Source organism: Macrosteles quadrilineatus, unplaced genomic scaffold, assembly GCF_028750875.1.
Source record: "Macrosteles quadrilineatus isolate MER2022 unplaced genomic scaffold, UCM_ALF_1.0 Scaffold_4__1_contigs__length_99947679, whole genome shotgun sequence".
Lineage (NCBI taxonomy): Eukaryota > Metazoa > Arthropoda > Insecta > Hemiptera > Cicadellidae > Macrosteles > Macrosteles quadrilineatus.
This window is the reverse complement of record NW_026542597.1, coordinates 11,317,057-11,341,366: the sequence shown is the minus strand read 5'-3', so window position 1 is coordinate 11,341,366 and position 24,310 is coordinate 11,317,057. Positions and strand designations below refer to the sequence as shown.

Below are 24,310 nucleotides of genomic sequence, written 5' to 3'. Positions count from 1 at the left end.
GTGACGTTGGATACATACCAAGGGGCTTTCAGGATGGTTCTTAGTAATTTTGACTGAAATCTTAGTAATATATCCAAGTTTGATTTTGAAGCTGTTCCCCACAAAGAATTCCTCATGTCCAAATTGGTTTGAGGACAACCTTGTACTTAAGATACATGAGCTGTTAGTTTGTCCCAGACAGCACACTTTCTCCTCAGGACATCCCACGGATATTGCGACAGGATATGCAAGATATCCCATAGTGGTCCTATGGTCAACTTGGGATATCACAGGATATCCACAGGAATGCCTAATGTCCCCGCCCGGGGATGTCCTACGGATAAGCTCACACGCATATCCGTGGGACATCCGAGGTCATCCCAGGGTAGTCCTCAGGACATTCTCAGGACATATGGGACTACCATGGGATGTCCCTGGGATAAAGTGTGGTCTGGGCCTGAACATAAAAAACACAAAATAATATAGATTTAGTATGAAAAGCTTAATTATAAGTTTAGTAAATTGATTAAACAGTTAATAAACACAAATTTTGAAGAAAAAAAACGAGAAAAAAGTTTTTGGCCCAGACGGGTTTCGAACCTGGTACCTTCGCCTTGTGAGCCTCTTACCTTACCTCCTGAGCTATCTGCGCTTGTTGATTATGGGTGTTTTCAAGTGGTTAAAGAGTAGCCGACAGTTGCAATGGTCGCAATACTTAAAATATTTTTGATACTACAGTATAGGCTATATATGATTCTGTTAATCTGTTTAGACCTCAAGTAGTTGAATTGTTTTTCTGGTAGTCGGAGAGGATACTGGTATTTGAATATAGATTATTTAATCACCATTAGATTAGCACTGTAATAATTGATTGTTATATGATTAAAATTAGTTTTTTGTTGTTTTATTAATTTAAAGCTAGAATTAAATTCACATTTCACACAACTATGATAGAACTCTAGTTTTCCTGAACTCAGTGGTAGTAATATGTCAGTAAAGTAAAGTCAACCCTTGCTAGCCATAGTATTAACAAGACATATTTTCAATCTGGGAAACCTTAAACTTTTAAAATAAATTATAAAACCTCAACATCTTAATGCGTGGGAATCTTATTTTTAGAAAAAAAACAGACCAAAATTATTTGTTAAATAATGAAGACGGCCCAATTATAAATTCAGAATTACTGAAAATAATTACATCAAGAACAACACTGTAACATAACCAAAATTCAAAAGATTAATTTTTCTAATATTATTTTTTATTTTTCCAATAACCTTTAAATCATCTGTTTTAACTTTGTTTAAAATTAATTTATTAAGTAAATATTTACTCTTTGTACTAGTGTAAACACAGCCTGAAGATGGAAACCAAGTTTCTGAAAGCACTAGTGAAAAAAACAAATTATTATATATTGGCCTTGTTGAACATTTAAATTTAGATATACTGTACATTTCATCAGTGATAGTATTTTTTTTCTTCAGTTTGTTACCGGGACATTACGGGACATTACAGGATATCCAGTGGATTTTGTACATGTCCCGGGATGTCATGGGACATTCTGGGATATCCTATGGCATTCGTACATATCACGGGACTTTACAGGATATCCTGAGGTTAACTTACAAATCCCGGGACATTACGGTATATTGTAGGATATCCTGTGGATTTCGTACTTGTCCCGGGATTTTGCGGGATATCCTGAGGATAGCGCACATATCCCGAGACATTCTCAGGACATATGGGACTACTATGGGATGTCCCTGGGATAAAGTGTGCTGTCTGGGGTTTGTTTACTTTTCCTTAGGTTAACCTTTTGATTCTACCATAGATGACTGCATTGCATCAAGAGAAGTAACAGCAGTAAGCTTTTCTTATAATGTGAGGGAAGGGTAGTGTTCAAACCTCAGAATTATGTGTCAGTTGTTTATTGGTTCCCTATTGTATATATTGCAAACACAGCATTTAATGTTGGCAGACAAATGTTGTATAATACAATTAAGTGACACAAGACACAAGAACCATAGAGTTAGACCGGAGCTTTAGGCCGGGGCCACACTTGTAACTTTTAACCAGCGAGACTGTTTTTTCCGTTTTTACGTGCGACGCACGTGAAACAGTTTGACCGTGGCCACACTCGTCTTACGAGATAGATTTTCCGGGCAAACCAGTGAGACTGATTGAGCATGCCACACTGGCAATAAAAATCGTCCGTGTCCGTGTTCCGCCTCCCCCCTCCAAGTACTAAATCAGTCAGGTTAAAACTAGAAACGTCCGTGGAAAAAATTCAGCGAGATAAGATGAGTGTGGCCCCGGCCTTATGTGTTCCAACTGGCAGGGCCGTACCATAGATAAAACATACTCCCTTAGTAGATTTCTCATCCTTATGGAACAGCTGAAGACAATTGTATTGTTAGTTCATGTACGGTTTATGTAGAGGTCGTGTTTTGTTTACATTTGTTTCCCGTTATTACAGCCATTTAAAACCTCGTTTAAACAAATAATACGATCTAATCATAAACAATAACTTGTCCCCTAGTTATATACCTAACCAAACAGTAAAGCACAAATCAAGAAATTAACCCTAAAATAATGGAAACAAAGTTTCATCGACACTAGCGCCTTTGTGTCACGTACATGAACTAGACACGAAAAACGTGCTTCAAAATTTACAATGGGATGAGAAGTCTACTTGTGTTGGTTAGTCTATGGCCGTACTCAGACCGGGTTTTTCGAACAATTTTACAGGGACGTGGGCCCTGCCAAGCCAAACATACTTCAAGGGAAGGTAAAGGGGGGCTCAGTCATATACCTCTACTCGCAGGGTTGCTACCTTAGGTTAGGGGGAAATCGGGACATGGCCCCCCCTCCCCCTCGGATTAACATACTCGTAAATGCGGGCATAAGGAACCGAAAATCGGGACTGTCCCAGCAGAATCGGGACTGTCCCGGCAGAATCATCGGGACGGGTGGCATTGGCATTATTGGCAACCCTGCTTTATTGGGGCCTGCCAAAGCTTCGTACGGCCCTGCCCATATTTGGATCTCTCGTGCCAACCGTTGGTCCGATCCGAAAATATGGAGTTCCCGGACCTGCAGACCCCTTGTACACTTGGGGACCAGGAATCAAGAACGGGAAAACTAGGTTTTTCTGTCGGGAAATCTACAAAAAAATAGTGAATTTTGTCAATGTGTTCTGTCCAAAACAACAGATTTTTTTTCAGATTGTGGATTAAAACTTATCAGTTAAACGATTCACATTATGCCAGTGGCCACAGTAGTAGTATTCAAATTTTAAAATACAAAACAACATATAAATTAACAAAGCAAATCTAGGTTTTAAAAAGTGTAGAAACAAACATTTTAGATCTAAATTTTATACATTTTTCTCAAGTACTCCTAAGACCGGTGTTTTACTAGGCTTTGGTGTTTTACTAGGCTTTATTCGGTATCCCAACCTGCCATAGATCATGGACCCCCATGTAAGCTCTAGTGGCCTAATTATCATCTAATTAAGCTAGTTGGGTCTGCCAGGGTGTCCCTAGTACAGGAGTTTATATTCAAACATACATAATTGGAACTTGATGCGTTATTTTAGGTGCTGGGCATGGTGCATATCAGCCAGTGGTTATATAGACAGTTTTAGCGTCGCATATATGCGACGCCGCGGTCATTGCCACAGACCGAGGTATACATTTGAATCTTACACATAGACCGGCTGTCACTTGGTTAACAGTACACACAGACCATGCACGGGTGACCTGTAAAACAGTGATCATTTACATTGTAATGTGCTACAATCGTGTTTGTAAATAATTTATTCTTGTTTTTTTTTGTATTTTTTATAACCACTTTTGTAATGTGCCCGGTCTACAGCAAAGACAATTAGTAGTGAAAATTATCATAGTTTTTATTACTATCTACTATTATTACTATCTATTACTAAATTATCATAGTTTTCTTGGCTATTGACAGTTGATAATTTGGAATGTATAGTTAAAGTTTATGTATGATTTAATTCTATAATTTTATGATAATTTTCTTTATGTTTGAATTCGAATTAATGTACACGAATCCTAGCAGTTGTGAACAGAGATAAGATGATGTTATGTTTTTACTATAACAACAAGTGGGTCAGGAATAAAGCTTAAGAAACTATCCTGCATTCCTTTATCAAAATAATTAGATAAGGAACCTCCACACAGGCAATGCCTTTGGAGGCCCTAAATTTTCTTGAGAGACGATAACTGTTGTATAATATCTAGATGATGATTTTATGTTTTGTTTAGTTTATATAATATGTAATAGCTAGAAATGAATTTTAGGTTAATTAATTAGTATGAAGTTAATCAATTTGATTTATTTTACAAATGAAAACACAACAGTATCTATGTTTATAATTTACGCTTTTGTAATATTTATGTAACATTCGTAACATGTCCAATAACTTTGTAACATTGCTTTCAAGAAAATAAATTCATTCTTATTCTTATTCTCTTCTTTTCTTGAAATAGACCAACCGTCCCCATATATGCGACAGTTCATTTTTGTTTGTGTTTTGAGGTAAAAGTAAGTAAAAAAAAAAAACACATTATTCAAGTCAAGAACAGTGTTCAGACGCAAGTCAGTCAGTCTATTTTAATGTGACTAGTCGTCGCACATATGCGACGGCAGTCTATGGGTGGAAACCGGCCGTCGCATATGTGCGTCGCTGGTCCATGTGAATGAAAAATTTGGTACTATTGCAGTAGCGAACGTGTTAATACTAACCATAACTCATGTCTTATTTGGTTACTAACCTTTTACTGATTGTAAAATAGATTAGTTTTAATTTATATTCAGTTATCAAATATGTCTAAATATGTCCCGGTAAACTACGACACAATTTATCATATTGTTAGAAATAGACTTTTGTTTTTTTGGAAAGTCCGTTGCACTTGGTACACACACATTTATTTTGGATCAAAGTTCAATTTGTGGCGCACATCAAAGTAAACATCTTAAGAACAAAGCTGTAAGGGTGAATACAAAATTAAACGTTAACATTTTTATTTTATAATTTACCTTTAAAAAATGTATCCAGCAAGAGATACTCTGCACATGTAATGTTTTATTCAGGGAAAGGTGAAAACAAACAAGTAAAATACAAAATTAAATCTGTTTATTCAAAAATACACTTTACACTTCAATACAGTCAGACTTAACTTTGTAGACACAGACAAACAGTAAGAGTGACAACGACAAATCAGAAGGTCCTACAACAAATTGCTTTTGGTCTCTTCTCAGCGCGCTTACACTAGAAATTAACTTAATCAAACTGTGATCACAAATTAAAATAATCCACAGCCAGATGATAAACTAAACTACAACTAAAACTAAAACCCTGTGGCCACTACTGTAGTAATACTGAGTCGTTAGTTATGCTAGGTTAGGTTAGGTTAGTTTTGTGCTCTAGGCTTCTTGTACTCTACATGGTGTTTCGAATGTTCCTGCGACCAGACACATTAGAAATCATTTTCTCAAGCAGATAGACTTACAGAGTAAAGTTACCGGTAAAACAGTATGAATTTATATTCAAATTTGAATGCTTTTTCATTTGGTATTAACAACATGTGAGTGGCCAATAAATCTGGGAATAAACTTAGAAAGAGATTAAATGCTTCACAATTAAAATAAATACTTTATTAAATTAATTTAACTATTTACAATTTAATGTAAAAAAAACCTTAACGTAATACACATTCTTTTTTTATTATTTTTACATTTGCGTTACAGAAAGGCTGAATTTTGATTTCTATGCTAATTCATAGCAAAATATTGAAGGCTGTAAGAGATCAACTTTAAGTAACACCTATAGTTAAACATTTTCAATGAATTTAATTTTAAGTTTGTATTAATTTTGCTATTCAATTCATTGCTTTAACCTATTTTCAACAACGTAATCATGCTATGATCACGTTTTATTCTTATTGTTCAGTATTTTGCTATACATTACAACTATTTCATTTTACTGGCCAACTATTTCTAGTCATTCATACACACACTTAAAATTTACATCTGGACAAATCTCCACACACATCAGCGTAAGGCAAACTCTTAAGGAAATATACAGTACTTATGTCCTCTATGTACATAAAGTCTATATATTCGCCCTATACTCACTTCTCTTAGACTTACATGAAACTTGTTTAATACTAAAGTAACGTTAAAAATTGTCTTAACCTGATTAAAATTTACATAATAAACATTTTTCAAGACAGATATTGTACATTTTTGAAAGTTCCTTAAAATTTTTTCCATCTTTGTATGGTTTTCTGACTCCTTCCCGTAGTGGAGAAAACTTTAATATAATTAAACTAATAACAATAAGCCCTTGGCCGACAGTATAGTGAATTAAAACAATAACACACAGTTAACAATTCACCTGACAACGCTTTTATCCTTTCCTTTGGATGCTTCGGCAAAAAGTTATTATCTTAAAATTATTTTACTAGGCAAGAGTGTATTATGATTAACATAGTTCTTTAGTTTAAGATTACCATTTTTGGTTTAATATATTTCATACGCTAATAAATTGTAAATAAATACACTACTAATTTTTTACAATAAATTAATCTATTTCCTACTTTAAATTTTAAAATTAATAAATATTTAAACCTTCCTTACCACTAGAAAACATGATTGAGAACTATTAGCGTCCATTCCTGGTTCATTCGGCTAACAAAATATGTTTTTGTACTTATAATTTTACTAACACAATTATTTTTATACAAATCACTCAGTAAATCATTATTATTATTATATTGAAAACAGACATTTACAGATTGATGATTTTGTACTAGATGAATAAAGATTATTGCTGAACAATTTAGATTTCTGTGCTTTATACACATATTGATAACATTTAAAATTGATTAATAACAATTAAAAATGTTATATTTTTATAAGTTAAGACATTGATTTTCCTATAAGAAAGTTCATTTTTAAAAGTTCAAATTTAGTATAATGATATTAATACATTTAAACTATATATCCATTCTAACAAAATCACTTCAATAACGGTAATTATTTACAATAAATTAATTTAAGCTATACTCAAAATAGAATATAAAGTAACCCATACATAATAACAATTGCATAGCACAAGAATATGTATTAAAGTGTCGCTATAAATCAGCGGTGATTTAATTTTCAAAAGATAAATCCAAAATCTATCATACCTTTTTAAGATAAATGCTTTAACTTTTCGGGTTAAAATGTGAAGCATACGAGACACTTAATGATGTTTATGTAATTATAATACTGATCCCTCGACCGAAACCAGAGGGATGATAGGAAATGATGGCAACACGCTGGGACCTGCAAAGTCCACCTTCACTGCTGACTCTACAACAATGTTAATCTGTGATAAATTATCTAAACGTGTTAAACAAATCCAATTAGTTCTCGTTCCATCTTTGCAAGCCCCAAAACAATCAACAAATAACATTATTAAAGCTAGATCACCAAATTACTTTAAAGAACTACTCCTCGCCCGACCATCCAGTCTAACTCAAGATCTTCAAAGTAACAAGACAATAAATAGGGATTAAATACTTTAACATAGAAAATATAAAAGTAGACAACATAGATAACGATATACCTAACTTAAATATGTACAATTCGACCTAACATTAACCTATTATTGAGACCATACATAGACTTAGATTCAAATATTTCTTAAATCTTCCGGCTGTTTCATCAAAGCACCAGCAGCGTGGAGGTTATGGTGGGTTATACGGAGGGCACGGTGGGCTTGTCTGCGTAGAGTGGTCCGGTGGGGCTTTCTACTAGGTAGTGCGTGAGTCGCGTAGGTAGACAACCAGCGTTGAGTTGGTAGAACTCCACCAGCTGTAAGAGATCGTAGAACTTGGTGGCTCCGTTGTCCAAAGAATAGAACACACCTCCTCGCACAGGGTCCGACACCTAGAAACAGAGGCACTTGTAAATACACAAGAGAAGGAGCAAAATAGAGGTGGTTTCTGCGTTTGTTGCAATAACTACTGAAAATACTAATCGGATTATTAACACGGGGCGCTCTGCAGTCTTTAACCGTGAATTAAAGACTGCAGCACTTGTTAGTCTATTTTTAAGCTAAGTTTAGATGAATGATAGGTGTGGCACGTACTTACTATAGTCAAGTAATTCTTTAGTTAGGATCATATATACCCAATTATCTAGTAAACTAAGGTAATCGCTAGGCTTATTCATCTCATATAATTCACTAAAGCTATTCCCTATCCTATGTTTCAATGTATAACATGTGAGAGTAAATATTGATTTTTCATCTTCATCTTGACAAATTTATCTACTTTACAATTTATAAAAGTTATTAATGATCTATATTGATCTACTTTACAAAGTTATTAATGTTATCCAGCCAAATAGCTGAATAAAAAAATAAGAAAAACTTAGATGTGGAATGGAGTTCTGGTTCTACAGTAAATGGTGGATGTGTACATAAATACAAGTACAACATTCTTTGCTTCCACATCCTCCCCCTGTTGCAAAGCACGAGTACTGACTCCAATTTAAAATTCCTGTTCAATTAAGCCAAAAATGCCTGTAGAGAGCTAACTTAGCTTTTGCACAGATAAGTTAAGTACAGAGGAAACATGCTTATGGAACGACCGTGCGCTTTCACCTCTAGTATGTTGTGCGTGCGCCTACGTTCACGCTAGGGCAATATACTTATGACGAGCAAGAAAGAGCCCGAGCGGCAAGCACTGTCCGGAAGTTCCTATCCCACACTGGACAGGATCTTCCTCCAGCATGAGCGTAGTCGTTCTTGATGGCGAGGGGAGTTGGGAGAACAACGACGTAGGACACCAGCGACTAGTGTTAGACACCAGAGACTTTTGCTAGTCACCAGCGACTAGTGTTAGACACCAGAGACTTTTGCTAGTCACCAGCGACTAGTGCTAGACACCAGAGACTTTTGCTAGTCACCAGCGACTAGTGCTAGCCACCAGACTTTTGCTAGTCACCAGCGACTAGTGCTAGCCACCAGAGACTTTTGCTAGTCACCAGCGACTAGTGTTAGAAACCAACAACTAGTGCTAGACACTAGCAACTAGTGCTAGACACCACTTAAGTGCACCATTGAAGGATTCCTCTGTACCTTACTTTTCTGTTGCTTTTGTCTTAAATACCGTTGACTCTTTCATCAAACTACTGTTAGTAATGCTTTAGACAGTGGTTTACTTAAAGGACAACTCACAATTAAAATAACTTCTTGAACAAAAGAATAGTTACTTACAGGAACTATAATCATGTGAAACACTTTCCCTCCACACTTGAATGTGAGAACAAACTGGCCAGCCGTCGTTCTGCTATCTCTTACTAGGAACACACTGGAACAAACACAAAAAATTGTTACTATCTTGATTTCTTTACCAAGCTACGTTTTGGAAAAGATGACAATATGTGACAACTAAGTAGAAAGCTGTGTTAACTTTTGGTGCAAATTATATACGTATAAAAATGTATGGGAAAAACATATTGGTGGGGAAATGCTTTCTTACTGTGCAATACAGCTGCAACAACGTTTTACAAATTTTCAGATCATAGTTATGGTTAAGATTTTATTTTATTGGCTCAAATTGTTTTGAAATATAACAAGAAAGGTCCCCCGGTTAAAGTTTTTACAAAAAAAATATAATAAAGTTTCAGATACGGTAGTACAACAAGTCCAGGGTTTGGGCAGTTCTAAAAAAATGCCAATGTAGTGGATATACACAAAATAAAACAAACATAGTAACAAAAACTTTTTGACACAAACAAAGCATTTACAAATCAAATTAGGGAATTTTACAAGAAATATCAGATTGTATGGTAACTATGTGTAGTTCAGTCCAGCCGATTCTTGGATTGAAATGGAAGATTTAGGTTAAATAACATTTTGTAAAGTTGGTGTATTTGTTTTAAGACATTTCAATGTTTTAAATCTCAAGAACAATGTACTAATATCTAAATTGGTCATAAATGTTAATTTCTAATTTTTGTATGTCGGAGTGTAAGCTGCCTTAGTTTAGCAGTCTTCATTGTACATTGTTTCATTCACATATCGGATGACTGACTCACCCGTCCACTGTGCCATGTTTATTGACCAGTTGGGTGGCTTGGTCCCGCGTCATGCCAGAGTGGAACCACGGCTGTGTGATGTGTACCCCAGACTCTATGCCTTGCGTGACGCCCATCTTGCTGATGTTCCGCAACTTCTTCTTCCACGTGTTGCCCTCGGCCAGTGCGATCGCACGCGCCTCCTTAGGGTCATCTACGATGCGGCCGGTCGAGCCTGTGAAGTCCATGGCCACTCGCGACCGCACACTTTCCTGCAACAAGGTAGGTTGGGTTAGTTTAAAACAAAGTGAGGTGAATTTAACAGAAAACCTTGAAACATATTCTTAAACCATGGGAAAAATAAATATATTTAACATTTGGTCAGTTGATGTAATGTGGTAAAGTAATAGGATAAAAGCTAAATTTGTACCATATTATGTAATCAAACTTGTTGTTAAACCCTTACAGGGTCATTCGGCCAGTTGCACTGATTTTGGGTAAAAATCCTTGTAATTGCAACATCAGCTCTGTTTCCTACCAGCTCAGTTAAACTTTGGGGCAGAAATTGCTTACTGGAAATAACCATCCAGCAGGCATTACATCTTATGTTTTCTACATTTTTCCTATATTTTGCCGGTGCAGATGGGCTCCTAAGAGTTGGATTGGTTTTTATGTAGGCCAGTATAGATTGTGTCAATCGAAATGTCAAGGATAGGACATGGGATGAGAAAAAGGTTATGAAATAAAAATAAAATTCCAATCAGAATACAAGAGCTCTTTAAGTCCTCAGGTAGGCCTATTTACTTTTCTTAAGATACAGGTTATAATGATAAAAGAGTGTTTACAGTTTGAAAGGAAAATCATACATTTGAAATAGCGATGATGTCAGGCAAGAGTTCCAGCAGGGAATGATTGTTTAGTAACTACTAGCCCAGTCAATGAATGCAATAAAACAGCCTTTTTCGCAACTAAATGGTGGAAAGCTGGATTTTTTATATGTGATAGAACCACATGAGAGGCGTATTTTCCCAAAAGTCCCCACTTATACCCCTTGAGCTTTCCCCCCCACCCCCCTCCAAACATAGAAATTGCAGTGATTTACTTAATTGATCATAATTCGAATGTTATGTAAGCTATCGAAATGCAATTTGTTTTATTTTATTTCTGATTAGTTTTCCTACAACTTTTGTGTCTATAACATTTTTCTAAAACCAATACTTAGGGAGATATAAAATTTAAACTTCATTAAAAGCTTTGTTTCAGAGTGCAAAATCTTGTTTTTCTCTATGTATACTTTTAAATATAAATAATACGCAAATATGGTTCAAACAAAAGTTTTAGTACGTTTTCCAAGGTTTACAAATATATTATTGGTTAGTCATCTAGGTGACCGGGTGAAGTGCTGGGCGTCGGCAAAGAGAGCGCGTGCGCGCTAGTTGAACCCCTCTGCGCTGCGTCATCGCATCTAGCCCAGCCAATAAACGCACCAACTGCCTTTTTTCGTAGCTAAATAGTGGAAAGCTGAGTTTGTTATATGTGATGGAACCACTTAAGACGTGTATTTTCTAAAAGTTCCCGATTCTCCCCCCCCCCTAACCCCCCCCCCAAACCCCCTCAAAACCTGGAAATTACAGTCGCTCACTGTACTGGATATAATTCAAATTCTACGCATGCCATCGTAGTGAAATTTGGTTTGTATTTTTTATAATTAGTTTATCTACAACTGTTGTACTAAAGATTTTCTTATAAAACTATATCCACAGAGATATAACATTTAAACTTTTTTTACAATGTTTATGTTTAAGAGTACACAATTTTGTTTTACCCTCTATATATTTTTTCCCAAATAAAATACGCAAAATGTTTCAAACAAAAACTTTAGTATGTTTCTTAAGGTTTATAAATATATATTTGATTAGTCATCTGAAAAAAAACTTATGCAGTGTGGGGCGTCGGCATTGTCGGCAAAGACACCGGGCGCAGGCTTCCACGCAGCGCAGCACCGCCCGTCGATGCGTCGCGTCATAGGCACCGACATCACTTAGTTCTCAAAGGTTTTATACAAATTATATGGCCTTGTACTTTTTAGTTTACTACCAAAACAATCTGTATCTAAGCTTAACCGTTAACAGTAAAAACAATTATTATTTAGATGGAACCCAATATTTTTTTTATAACCAGTTTTGGTTCAGGTAAATTAATCTCTACCTACTTACTTGTTATACTTGCAATACTTTTAATACTTGATTTCTTCATATTTGACCAACGAAAGTTTGATAGATTGAGGTATAGAACACTAGGCCTAATAAACACTTTAAAAATCACTATAGACATACTCTTTGCTCTTCCTTACGTTACAATGTGATTTCCATTATCTACCACCAATGGGACTCGCTTTGTTCCCCGCAAGATTTATACTAACTGCGCCTCGCGGTCAGTAAAGATCTAAGCAATAAACTGAAAAAAATACTAATTAGATGAAACCTAATCATTTGTACATTTCTTAAATTTATTGTTGGTTTTAACTCGTTTATCATTTAAAATAATAATTTATTTAATTATTTCTGTCAATGGCTAAACCTATTGACAATAATATACATGGATACATATATTTCATTACATAAAGCTGGGTAAGAAACATACTGAACCCAATGATGAGATGATCCAATTCGCCTATGGGTCTGTGGATGATTGGGGTGTCGAATCGAAATCGACGACCACTTACCATCTTTTATGTATATTTACAGTATTGTTAGTAACATTATAAGTGTAAATTTATGTTTTAAGTGTTAGACTATTAGACGTATTTTCTTTTATTTACTTTCCAATTAATTAATGTAATAAGGCATATATCCAAAATTTATAAATAAGTAAGTAAAAAACTATTTGTGTTCCTATACATGCAGGCAAGACTATTTACGGGATACATACAGGCAGATTATTCAAATTTCTTAACATATTGTGTAGATGTGTCAATCAAATTGAGGTTTTTTTCGTAAAAATTGGCAGCAATGTATTACGAATCTGCTTTACGGCACTAATACGTGGTCCAGATCAATCATTTTTAGAGACTCTATACTGTGAATCTTGGTGAGGTTCTGTTCGCTAATATTTTATTGTTTTCATGTTATCTAAAAAATTATTCAGCATAATAGTTCTTTATTGGTTTTTGGTAGACATTATGCAAACGTTTAACATCGCTAATAAAGATGAAGGCGCTTATTAAGTGTTTTAAAATCTCCTCTATATAGACTTAATAAAAAAGTTAGTTTTAACATTGACTGGTTTTAATTTGTGTTCCTTACCATGATTAAAAATGGCTTATAAATACTACCGACAGTTTTCTACGTTGTTCGTGATATTATATTAACACAGGCTTACAACTCATGGCAGAGCAGCCATATTTTATTTGCTAGCGGGAAGCGTGAAGAGAGGGACATATCAACGATAGGGCGCAGTTTGTATCAAGGATTAGTGAGTCGACGAAAAATTTTTACTGACCGTGAGGTGATTCATTTAGTCACGGTTTAGCTTGGAAACAGATTGTTTTAGGCTACAAATTAGGAAGTCTTAGGATTTATATAAAACAGTTGAGAACTTAGCGGTGCCGGTCCTTATTAGGCTATGTATCGACGGGTGGGGCTGCGCGGATGCTGATGACTAATCAAATATATATTTATAAACCTTAAGAAACAAACTAAAATTTTTGTTTGTAACATTTTGCGTATTTTATTTGGAAAAAAATATATAGAGGGTAAAACATAATTGTGTACTCATAAACATAAAAAAAATTTTAAACGTTATATCTCTATGGATTTAGTTTTATAAGAAAATCTTTAATACAACAGTTGTAGATAAACTAATTATAAATAATACTAAACCAAATTTCACTACATGGCATGCGTAGTATTTATCCAGTAAAGTTAACAACTGATACTTCCAGGTTTGGAGGGGGTGGGGGGGGATTCAGGAACTTTTTGCAAAATACACGTCTTAAGTGGTTCCATCACATATAACAAACTCAGCTTTCCACTATTTAGCTACGAAAAAAGGCAGTTGGTGCGTTTATTGGCTGGGCTAGATGCGATGACGCAGCGCAGAGGTGTTCAACTAGCGCGCACGCGCTCACTTTGCCGACGCTCAGCTCTTCACCCGGTCACCTAGATGACTAACCAATAATATATTTGTAAACCTTGAAAAACGTACTAAAACTTTTGTTTGAACCATATTTGCGTATTATTTATATTTAAAAGTATACATAGAGAAAAACAAGATTTTGCACTCTGAAACAAAGCTTTTAACGAAGTTTAAATTTTATATCTCCCTAAGTATTGGTTTTAGAAAAATGTTATAAATACAAAAGTTGTAGGAAAACTAATCAGAAATAAAACAAAACAAATTGCAGCTCGATAGCTTACATAACATTCAAATTATGATCAATTAAGTAAATCACTGCAATTTCAATGTTTGGAGGGGGGTGGGGGGGAAAGCTCAAGGGGTAGAAGTGGGGACTTTTGGGAAAATACACCTCTCATGTGGTTCTATCACATATAAAAAATCCAGCTTTCCACCATTTAGTTGCGATAAAAAACATTTATTGACTGGGCTATACATTGTTTCAATTACTAAATTCAACTTAACTGATAGACTGGTAAAAAAATTATTACCAAAAACTACCTTCATACATGTTTTACTTCACATGTTCATGTTGTAGATATGACATTGAGTGGTGCAATATTTTAAACTCAAAACCTGGGAGTCTAAAAGTCAATTGTGAGTTTAGGAGTCTATTTGTGAATTCTTTTAGAAGCTAGAAATAGTGGCTGACTGACAGATGCTGCATTTGGCAACTAGCCTGCAGTCACGATGCATCTGGCTGCACAAAGCATAACCTCTCGTTGTACTAATAACCAATGGAAACCAACTATGGAACTACCTTTGGTAAAAATGTTCAAATATTTTGTTCCTAGTTTGATCAACCATTCAATAAGATTTAAATTAATGTTTTGGGTTAAATTATGGTTTGGAGAAAACTAAGTGGATCCTTATATCAGCTGAGAACATGAATTCTAAGGTGAAATTATTAAGGTTAAATTAGAAGTATCTTTACTTCTTCAAAAGACTTTACAACAGAACCGAGATTAAAGTGCATATCATAAGCGAGAATAATCATTTAAACCATGGAAACTTTTATCTGACAAAAGAATGAATAATATTGCCATTAGAACTTCTTTGAAAGCACATTAAAATAATGACAAATTCTGCTACAAGTTGAGTTAATAAATATGGAAAAGTTGATGCATAACTTCTGCAACTGGCACTGCATCAACTTTTGCAGTTTGACTTTCAAAGACGGTTGGCGTTCATCTAGTTCCGTAATTTATAGCCCAGTTTACAAGTTTCTAGTTCTTGCTATATTTAATTTTGTATTCTTTTTTACCTAAATCTGTATCACAACACTTTTTTCCAGTACGGTAGCTTTTCTTCAGTTTATTTTTAGTGAAATTGTAATACTGTATACAATTTACTTTGAAGTAAAACCTTTTATTACATGCTTGAATTTTTTCAGAATTATTTTGTAACTAACAAATTTGTTATAACTCTAGTACATAACAACTCATTTTCATGATAATGATGCTTTTTAATGATGGATCTGCATGGCACCGTTAAATAAATGCATTCTATCCAACCCTATTATCCAAAAAATTGTAACCTCCAAATCAGTCATCTATTTTTAAGCACCGGCTCATCGGTTGGCAATGTTAGGAAGGAACCACTTGCCAAAAAGTGTACAAGGGCAAGGTCATTTGCAAAAATGCAGCAAACAATGTAACACGGACGGCTGCCAAATGCAAAAACGGGCGTTAATCTACGCTGCCAGCCATCAGAAATATTGCTGTATTTTTGGCAGCTAATGGTCAGATTGCGAAACAAGCCAGATTTTACTGACACTGACGCATGGTGGAGATGAAAACCAAACCTTTATTTTTGGAAAAGATATTGGGAAACATTCGAATGGTGGGTGGATTCTGCCAAAATTAAATGTGTTTGCAGCTGAAATTGTGGGGAAAACTTGTGAAACAGTGAAATATACGGTCGACCGATTTAAAGTTACTCTCTCCAAGTTATATACAGATCAATTATAATAGATTTATAACACATATTAATACTGCCGATGAAGCAACCTGATAATGCTTTGTAGTGGCAACACGCCACCTCTTGCAACATTGTTTAAACAATCATTGCTTTATTTCCGTCTGGATTGAATCCACCGCACGTGTTCTGGACAATATCTCCTAATCCATTAACGGTTACATGAGTGATTTTTATTTTGGTTCAAACTTTTGCCTTCCCTATAATACTACACCATCCTTTACCTACTTTTAGATTTGTAAGATCTGTATGAGGGATTTACGTATTTTGTATCTATTATTAAATAATAAGATAGCTTGAACGTTTTATCCCAACGGTTTTTGTACTTCCTATTTACACACATAATTTTTAACTTTTTAACATGTACAAATCGAATGAACAGTTTATCACAAAGCAAGTTTGAATGTTACAATTTCAATGTAAAAAAATTGGACTACCCCAGGGGTGTCATCTAGGATCCACAATCTTTCCTAGATCAATAGGAGGGAAACTGGTGAAAGCTGAGGGGAAAGTGGTGGAAATGGGAGGATGCAGATAGATAACCACAATACACCAGAACTTTCTCTTGGCAACAGAATCCTCTTTGGATCACTCCCTTTTGTATGAATGTTTACCCTAATCAGAACTAAACCGAAAAAAATATTTGTGCTTTTGTTCAACTTTCACTGTGTCTGAATTGTTAACGAACCGAGGTGGTTAAAAATTGGAATCTAAAGGCATGTAGAATCCTTATTCAAGTTAGAAGTTAGACTTACATTAGGAACAGTGTAGCTGCTGTAGTCCCGGGGATTCAGAGTCTCCATCTGTTGCTTGTTCTTGAAAGCACGGTAGTTTTCCCGTAATTGCTTTCCATACTGAAAAATTAAAACAAATACTTATATTATTAATTTATAAACATATCCTAAATTTATTCAGCTACACTTACTGCCATCTGTTTATAGCCTTACAAAACATACTTTTTTTAAATTAATACATGAATTGAATTACATAAACAATGGATTCTTTGTGCTACGGCACCTACATTGTGTATTAGTACAATATAGGCTACCGTGCATTATCTGAGCCTATTGACAGAGGCAAGCCAAATATTGACAGCTGCATTCGCTTTCTCTATTGTACTGTCCTATCTCGCCATCTTGTTCCAATATGTACAAGCTGATAGAGCAACTACACCACATATTGTCCATCATTACCCGATTGGTTTTAGAACATATAAAAGTTTTTAAGAGAGTTTAGTATGCTTTTTCTGAAGTCCAAATTAATATTAAATTTTTTTGTTATTATCTGTACAATACTTTGTTAATGTTATTGTCTGTAATTTTTGCCACGTTGTTGTTTTCTTGTTATTATTTTTGTTGCAATGCTGCTTTGTTTCATGTTCATTATGTTACTTATCTTGTATTTTTTGTTGTTGTTATCTTTTCATTCTGCTCATGTGCTTAAAACACATATTTTGTAAATGGTGTATCCGTTGATATGAATAAATAAATAAATAAGTATGAAATATTAACAGTGACATTTTTTTTAGATTTACTTGCAAGAGATTAATAATGCAAAAAAATGTAGAGAAAAGGTTATAAATCAGTATTTACTCCTCAGGACTCACCTTAAATAATAAAATTAAATAATTAATAAAAATTGAAATAACATATGCCTTTTAATTTACAGTGGTTATATTTATGTGGCTTTTAAGCTTTTTAAGTCCTAGTATAACCAAGGTGAAATGACGGATGAAGACAACCACATTTTTCTTAATGGTGTATAACACTTTGCTGTCTTCTTTAGCAAAGTTTTTAAGTTTTGACTGATTTTCACACATGTACATAACGTTGTACCTAAGTTTTTTTTAAAATAGAGCACTACTTACTTTGGCGAGCCGCATTGCTATGAGCCAGCACGTTCGCGCACGCTCGTTCTCGCAGGCAAGACAGCGTAGATCTGCAGGGTCGTCGGAGCCTGGCGCGCGCAGACAGATGCCGAACTCCGTTGGAGCTCTCAGGTGGTTCTTGGCGTTGATGGTGGTGTAGACGTTGTAGTCACTCAGGCGAGCAAACAGCTGCAGGTTTCCTCGCTCACCATCGTCTGGTATCTGAAAAAAAAACATTTGTTAAAATAGTTCATGTTAGGAAAGCTTTTTCAGCAATAAAGGGACTCCAGAAGAACTTGGATTCGATTCTATTCACTGCTGACACATATTAGTACATGTTTTAATGGGAAGATAAGTTAATAGTGAGTGTTAAATCAATGAGATGATAGCTTTAATTGTTACTGACTAAAACAGCTGCTTCTGTAGCCAGGATCATTTACTAAACGGCCAATGATCAAGGACAGCTAAGTCCAGTTTCAAACGCATAGATAGATCTAGATTATTTTCATCACACGCAAGCTATATATTCCACTCAAGCTACCTTAGCTCAAGAAAATAATCCTCGTTATGATAGTTTTTTTTTTATAGTCTGGGGCAGAAATTCAGCGATTTCCATGTAAAAAGTATATATAAGGTTACAAAATTGAATAACTATCATTTCCACTTTTTTTAACTAAATAGTACAGTAATTACGACAGTGATTAATTTAATTTGTACAACCAGCCAAAAATAATCTAGCAGTGCAATTTTGTGAATTTGAAAAAAATCTTCGCTCCAACCTTATCATTAGATTTGATTCCTTAACACATGGTGAACAATCTAATGGTTTAGATCAGCTGACAGACCAATGTCAGCTGATCCTATCTCTTGATCAAAGACCTTCAGATAACAAAGCTAACCACTCTGCTATCCAGTATGTTGACAGTCTTGACACCAGGTGTGGACCATTACCATAACTATAACCTCTTGACCTCCACTCCAGCCTCCTACACAAATGAGAGCCCTCTACATGCAGTGGGCGTGACCTGTCCCGGATTACGGATGGATGGTATAAAAACGCATCGTTCCACAGCAACTGCCCATTCTAGCTGCTGTACAATACGCGTGGGGGTTTAGTTATTCTCAACTTGACTATTCAATTTTATGGACCTTTGCAATGTGTTCTGTTCTGAGAACATATACTTTTCTCGTGGTTACAATAGCTGTTGTTGTAATATCTAATGGTTTATTGTGACTGCTACAGTATTTGTGGTGCAGAAGGTTTTAAGCTATACTCTGAATGATGGAACCTGTCTCCGTTAAGGTGGCTAGTCCCAGATGGAGAAAGGCTCAGGAGACATGTTTCATCATGCAGACTTTAGATCTGACGTAAGATTACATTGAAAAGGTTTTATGAAATTTTGGAACTATTGAAATAAAAAAAATTTAAATATTTTTGACATGTTAAACCTCTACTCTTTACTCCTCAAATTAATTTTACTGCCTATATGTTAAAATTTTTCACATTTTCAATAAGATTTTGGGTACATTGAACTATAAACCCCTCTATTTTACTTAACTATGCAAACCACACACAACATGTGTCCCACTTGTTAACTGAAACTATAGTCTACATAAACCTGTGTAGTTATTATGTTTCAGTTTACAAGGGACCATAATGTAGATAGATTACCGTGTATGGGCGAGCCATTAGCTTAACACATGCAAGCCGCTAGATGACCGGCTATGATAGTAGAGTAATTTACAGCAGTTGTGCATGAAAACTACACATGCACTTTCAGCCCCACTCTAATTGAAAAGTTTGAGTCAGGAACGTTTCAAGACTTCTGTTTTCTTGTGGCATCACTACCATTGTGGCTCTATCAGGACTATTTTAGATTTCCAAAAAACTAAATCAAAAATTAAAAATTTAACCTTATGGTTTTGTCATACGTTGGGTCAACTGAACAATTTTACCATTGAATATGCCTATTTCTTCAAGCACTGAGCTAGCTGATACAAGTGAATGAGGGAACTGAATGAAGGAATTGCGAAGTTGCCATTTGTACTAAGTAGGAACTAGGGAATATTGGGATTGTAATTGTCATAAGCCAATGAGCTGGTTGATTCACCTAGATGGTACCAACATAAAAACATTTTTACATCGTTTCTATGCATAGAAGATTTACAGCGTACCAATGCTACCCAGTTGTATTTCTAATTCACAGAGTACAATAAGAGTTGGCTTTGTTTAATATTGTTGCATGTAATTGACTTTCTTTAAAACTATTTGTAACCATTGATTACACCGATGAAGAAAAGCATCAGTTAGCATCGGTATGAGAATTGTAATTTAGTTGTCTGTTATGGTTAGAAAGTCATAATTAAGTGATTTGTTAAATTATTTGTGAAAAAGGTAAAATATTGAATAGCCTGTTATATACAGGGTGTCCCGGAACTCTCTACCAATATTTTAGGGCATTGCTCCTGGGTAAGAAACATACCTAAATATCATATTAAAATTGTCCGGAAGTCCTTAGTTACTCACACAGCCACCATTTTGTTTTTTTTTCAGTTATTAATTTTTTTTAAAGAATGGTTAAACATACGAAATGGAAACTTGGCACAACCATTTATAACAACTAGACACTAAAACTGCCTTATCTCAGTTAATACTTGTCCGATCTTAAAGATTAAGGTGTTGATCGATTTGTAATAAAATTTCCATAAAAAAGTTATACTTGTTGATTTTTTGTAAAATCAACAGTTTTCGAGTAATTTAAGAAACAAAATTTTAAACGGCCGCCATTTTGTTTTATGAATTTAAAAAATCGTCATACTTTTTTTGTAGCTTTGTCTAGTTGTTATAAATGTTTGTGCCAAGTTTCCATTTCGTATGTTTAACCATTCTTTAGAAAAAAATAATAAATTAAAAAAAACAAAATGGCGGCTGTGTGAGTAACTAAGGACTTCCGGACAATTTTAATATGATATTTAGGTATGTTTCTTACCCAGGAGCAATGCCCTAAAATATTGGTAGAGAGTTCCGGGACACCCTGTATAAAAAATTAAACCATTCAATATTTTGAGTTCAGAAAATTTCTCAAATGACCATCTAATTCAAATTCAGTGAAAACACGGAGTAAAGTTATACTTTTCAGCGTATGATAATGTTTTACAAATTTCAGTAGCAAGACTCCCGAGCCAAGGCAACATTCGAGTCACAGAACGAGAAACTAACCCCAAGCGCCGTCGGTAATCCCTGTACTTTACTGTTGCCATTAAATTTTATCGCCCATTAGACGTCCGTTGGCCATTACTGGCGTCACGAGAGTCAAAACTGATTAAGCAGCCAAAAATTATGCCCGGAGCCCATCAGCTGTGCTGCGGTCGGGGCAGCGCCGCAATCTGGGGTTAATGGTGCCATAAAAACCCCAATCACAGCTTCGGCCGTCTTGTGTCAGACAAAACAACTACATTTTTGGGTTTTTTTTCTGACAAAAATCTCACTTTATGGGGGAAATCCATGCCTAAGCAACTGTAGAGTCAGCTAAAATCATAGCAAAGCTTTCTGTGTGGCAACTTTAACACGTACAAGGTTAGCGACTAAAAAGACCTCATGATGAATCACTGCTGAACACAACGAAGTAGGAATCATAAGTCAACAAAATAGCTGCCCCCAAAAAATCTACGATATTCTAAATGAATAATTGCGTTATTGTGAAGTACAAAAATGTTAAGGAAATAACTACGAAGAACTTGGAAGTTTATAATAGATTTCAACATCGAAACTTAAAACTCCGATCAGTTTTGCTACCAATGCAAGTAGTTTTTTCCAAAGCCAAAGTGTACAACATACCGTGTTTATTTGACGAACATTCTGCAGCTAGCTGTATTCCACGGAAACTTTGTAACTTCCAGTCTCCAGTCTAAGTTATATAAATCGCGCCAGCTAGACATATTACACGATTACATTCATCACGGCTTGGCTGCGCGTCGACGAATAATTTAAACCTTTTGTCAGGATGAAATGCGTTTGGCTTGCGACCAACGGTTAAACGAATTATTACGCTGGAACTGTTACTTTCGAATGAGAAATAGTTGAAAATAATATGGAAATACCTAGCTGCAAACTGTGTTTACCAACAGTTTTATTTCTGTGCGTTTGTTTATACGAACGTCCGGTTTTACGGTGTTCTATGGTTGTAGGCCTATTCTCGGCGTGGTTATTACAGGCGTTATGTACTAGGTCATTCGTCCTGTTTTTTGACTACCAAAGTCGAGTTTGCTTTTATACGGTGACACTGACATAATGTGTTCCCCTTTGCAAACTATTTAGGGAGCCAAATAAGTGTGCATTTTAACCCAAATATGAGCGAAGGATGAGTGTAGAATATAATGAAGTGAGATGATCTGGATCTGTGTAGCTTTGTTACTGAATACGATCAGCTGTTTCATCAGTCAGGATAATCCCAATGATCAGGGACAGCTGGGTCCAGTTTGGAACCATAAAAAGCAGACCTTTCCAACTTTTTCAGGATCAATCCTGAAACCTTTTAATTGTTAGGAGAGTGTAACTCAGCTACCTAGCCAGTCACGAATCAAAATGAGAGAACACGTAGAATACTGTATAAAAATCATTACCAAGTAGAATTTAGTAAATATATTATTTCAAAAATCATACTTAAAAGTAAAGTTCATTAATAGAAATCAGGGGTTAAGAGTCTTCCTTAGTGGAAGCCATGTTGGATTTCTTCCCCATAAGAACAATGTTAACTTTGGGTCCAAATATCTCATCAGCAAATTGTCATATAATTATGGATAAGGAGTTAAATTTAAGGAATTGCGGTCCTCTAGAGATTGACGTTTTTTATTTCACAATTTTTAATTTTTATAATGAATAATTGATTATTAATTAGCTTAAAATTAAGCTAATTATTGAAAGGAAATGAAAATGGATTTTCGAAATTCAAAAACCTCAGTGACGAGTCTATTATGTTAAAAATACAAATTATAAATTTCAAAGCTATATCTTAACAAATAACGCCGTTACGTGTCCACAAATGATGTAATGTTTAACATTGTTCTTATGGGGAAGAAATTCAACATGGCTTCCACTAAGGAAGACTCTTAAAACAAATGACACAATTAGCTTATGTCAATCCGAAACAAGTTTCGATCTAGCCGGAAACTTATAAACTGCACCAGTGCAAGCGGACGGCGGACCAGTTGTAGCGAATGGAAAGTAGCCGGTGATCGCTGTGACCTGGAAACTCGGGCGAAATTGAACTTTTTCAGGGAGGGGAACCCATAACTAACAAATTACGAAGTGGATGCGGGCACAGAACTGGTTGTGGCCGTGATGGCTAATCGCGAACCGGTTCCCCCACCCCCCGCTGTGCTGGTCAGGTGATTCCTTCTTTGTTACCCCCTCCACCGCTGTGACCTCGCTGCGGCGCTACTCTACTACGCTGCCACTAGGTCGCCCAGCCAACACTATCGTGCTTTCGAATCAAAATTATCGTATCAAATGTAAAAAAATAAAGTACAGTTGTAAATTATCGTATAAAATGCGAATATCGTAGTTTGTGTCGAATAACTGCACTAAAATAGAATGCAGTGATACTACGCTTAAACAATATTGTGCTTTCGGATCAAAATTATTGTATTGAATGTACAATGTAATAAGATCATGGTATTTTGTTGGAAATTATCGTGTAAAATGCGAATATCGTAGTTTGTGTCGAATTACTGCACTAAAATAGAATGCAGTGATACTGTACTACGTTGTCACTAGCTCGTCCAACAATATTGTGCTTTCGGATCAAAATTATTGTATTGAATGTAAAATGTAACAAGATCATGGTATTTTGTTGGAAATTATCGTGTAAAATGCGAATATCGTAGTTTGTGTCGAATTACTGTACTAAAATAGAGTGCAATGATACTGTACTACGCTGTCACTATAGTCCGTCCGTTTCGTGTGCTCCCACTATCTCCGCGTTCCGCCATCTCCGAACCCAAATCTGTCCCGCCACCTCCGAATTCTTGAGTGACCCTTATAATCACGTCACTGCCTGCGTTGTTAGCTGTCATTGCATCCACGGCTGCGAAGACCCGTGGACGGAAGATTTAATGAAAATTTAACCCGTGGGTTAGGTTAGGTCAGGTCAGGTCAGGTCAGGTCAGGTTAGGTTAGGTTAGGTTAAGTTAGGTTAGGTTAGGTTTGAACGG

The 24,310-nt window shown here is 35.4% G+C and overlaps 1 protein-coding gene across 1 annotated transcript in view; it reads right to left on the bottom strand.

Annotated features, from left to right (window-relative positions):
• Positions 1-5,120: 5,120 nt before the first annotated feature.
• The window catches only part of LOC128992069 (growth factor receptor-bound protein 14-like), a 200,958-nt gene continuing 181,768 nt past the window's right edge, over positions 5,121-24,310 (bottom strand). Inside the window, exons 7-11 of the mRNA XM_054415460.1 lie at positions 18,098-18,319; positions 16,986-17,084; positions 10,099-10,349; positions 9,275-9,368; positions 5,121-7,941 (exon numbers count right to left, since the gene is read on the bottom strand). Coding sequence (XP_054271435.1) covers positions 7,750-7,941; positions 9,275-9,368; positions 10,099-10,349; positions 16,986-17,084; positions 18,098-18,319 — 858 coding nt within the window. The 3' untranslated portion in view covers positions 5,121-7,749. The remainder of the gene's footprint in view (positions 7,942-9,274; positions 9,369-10,098; positions 10,350-16,985; positions 17,085-18,097; positions 18,320-24,310) is intronic.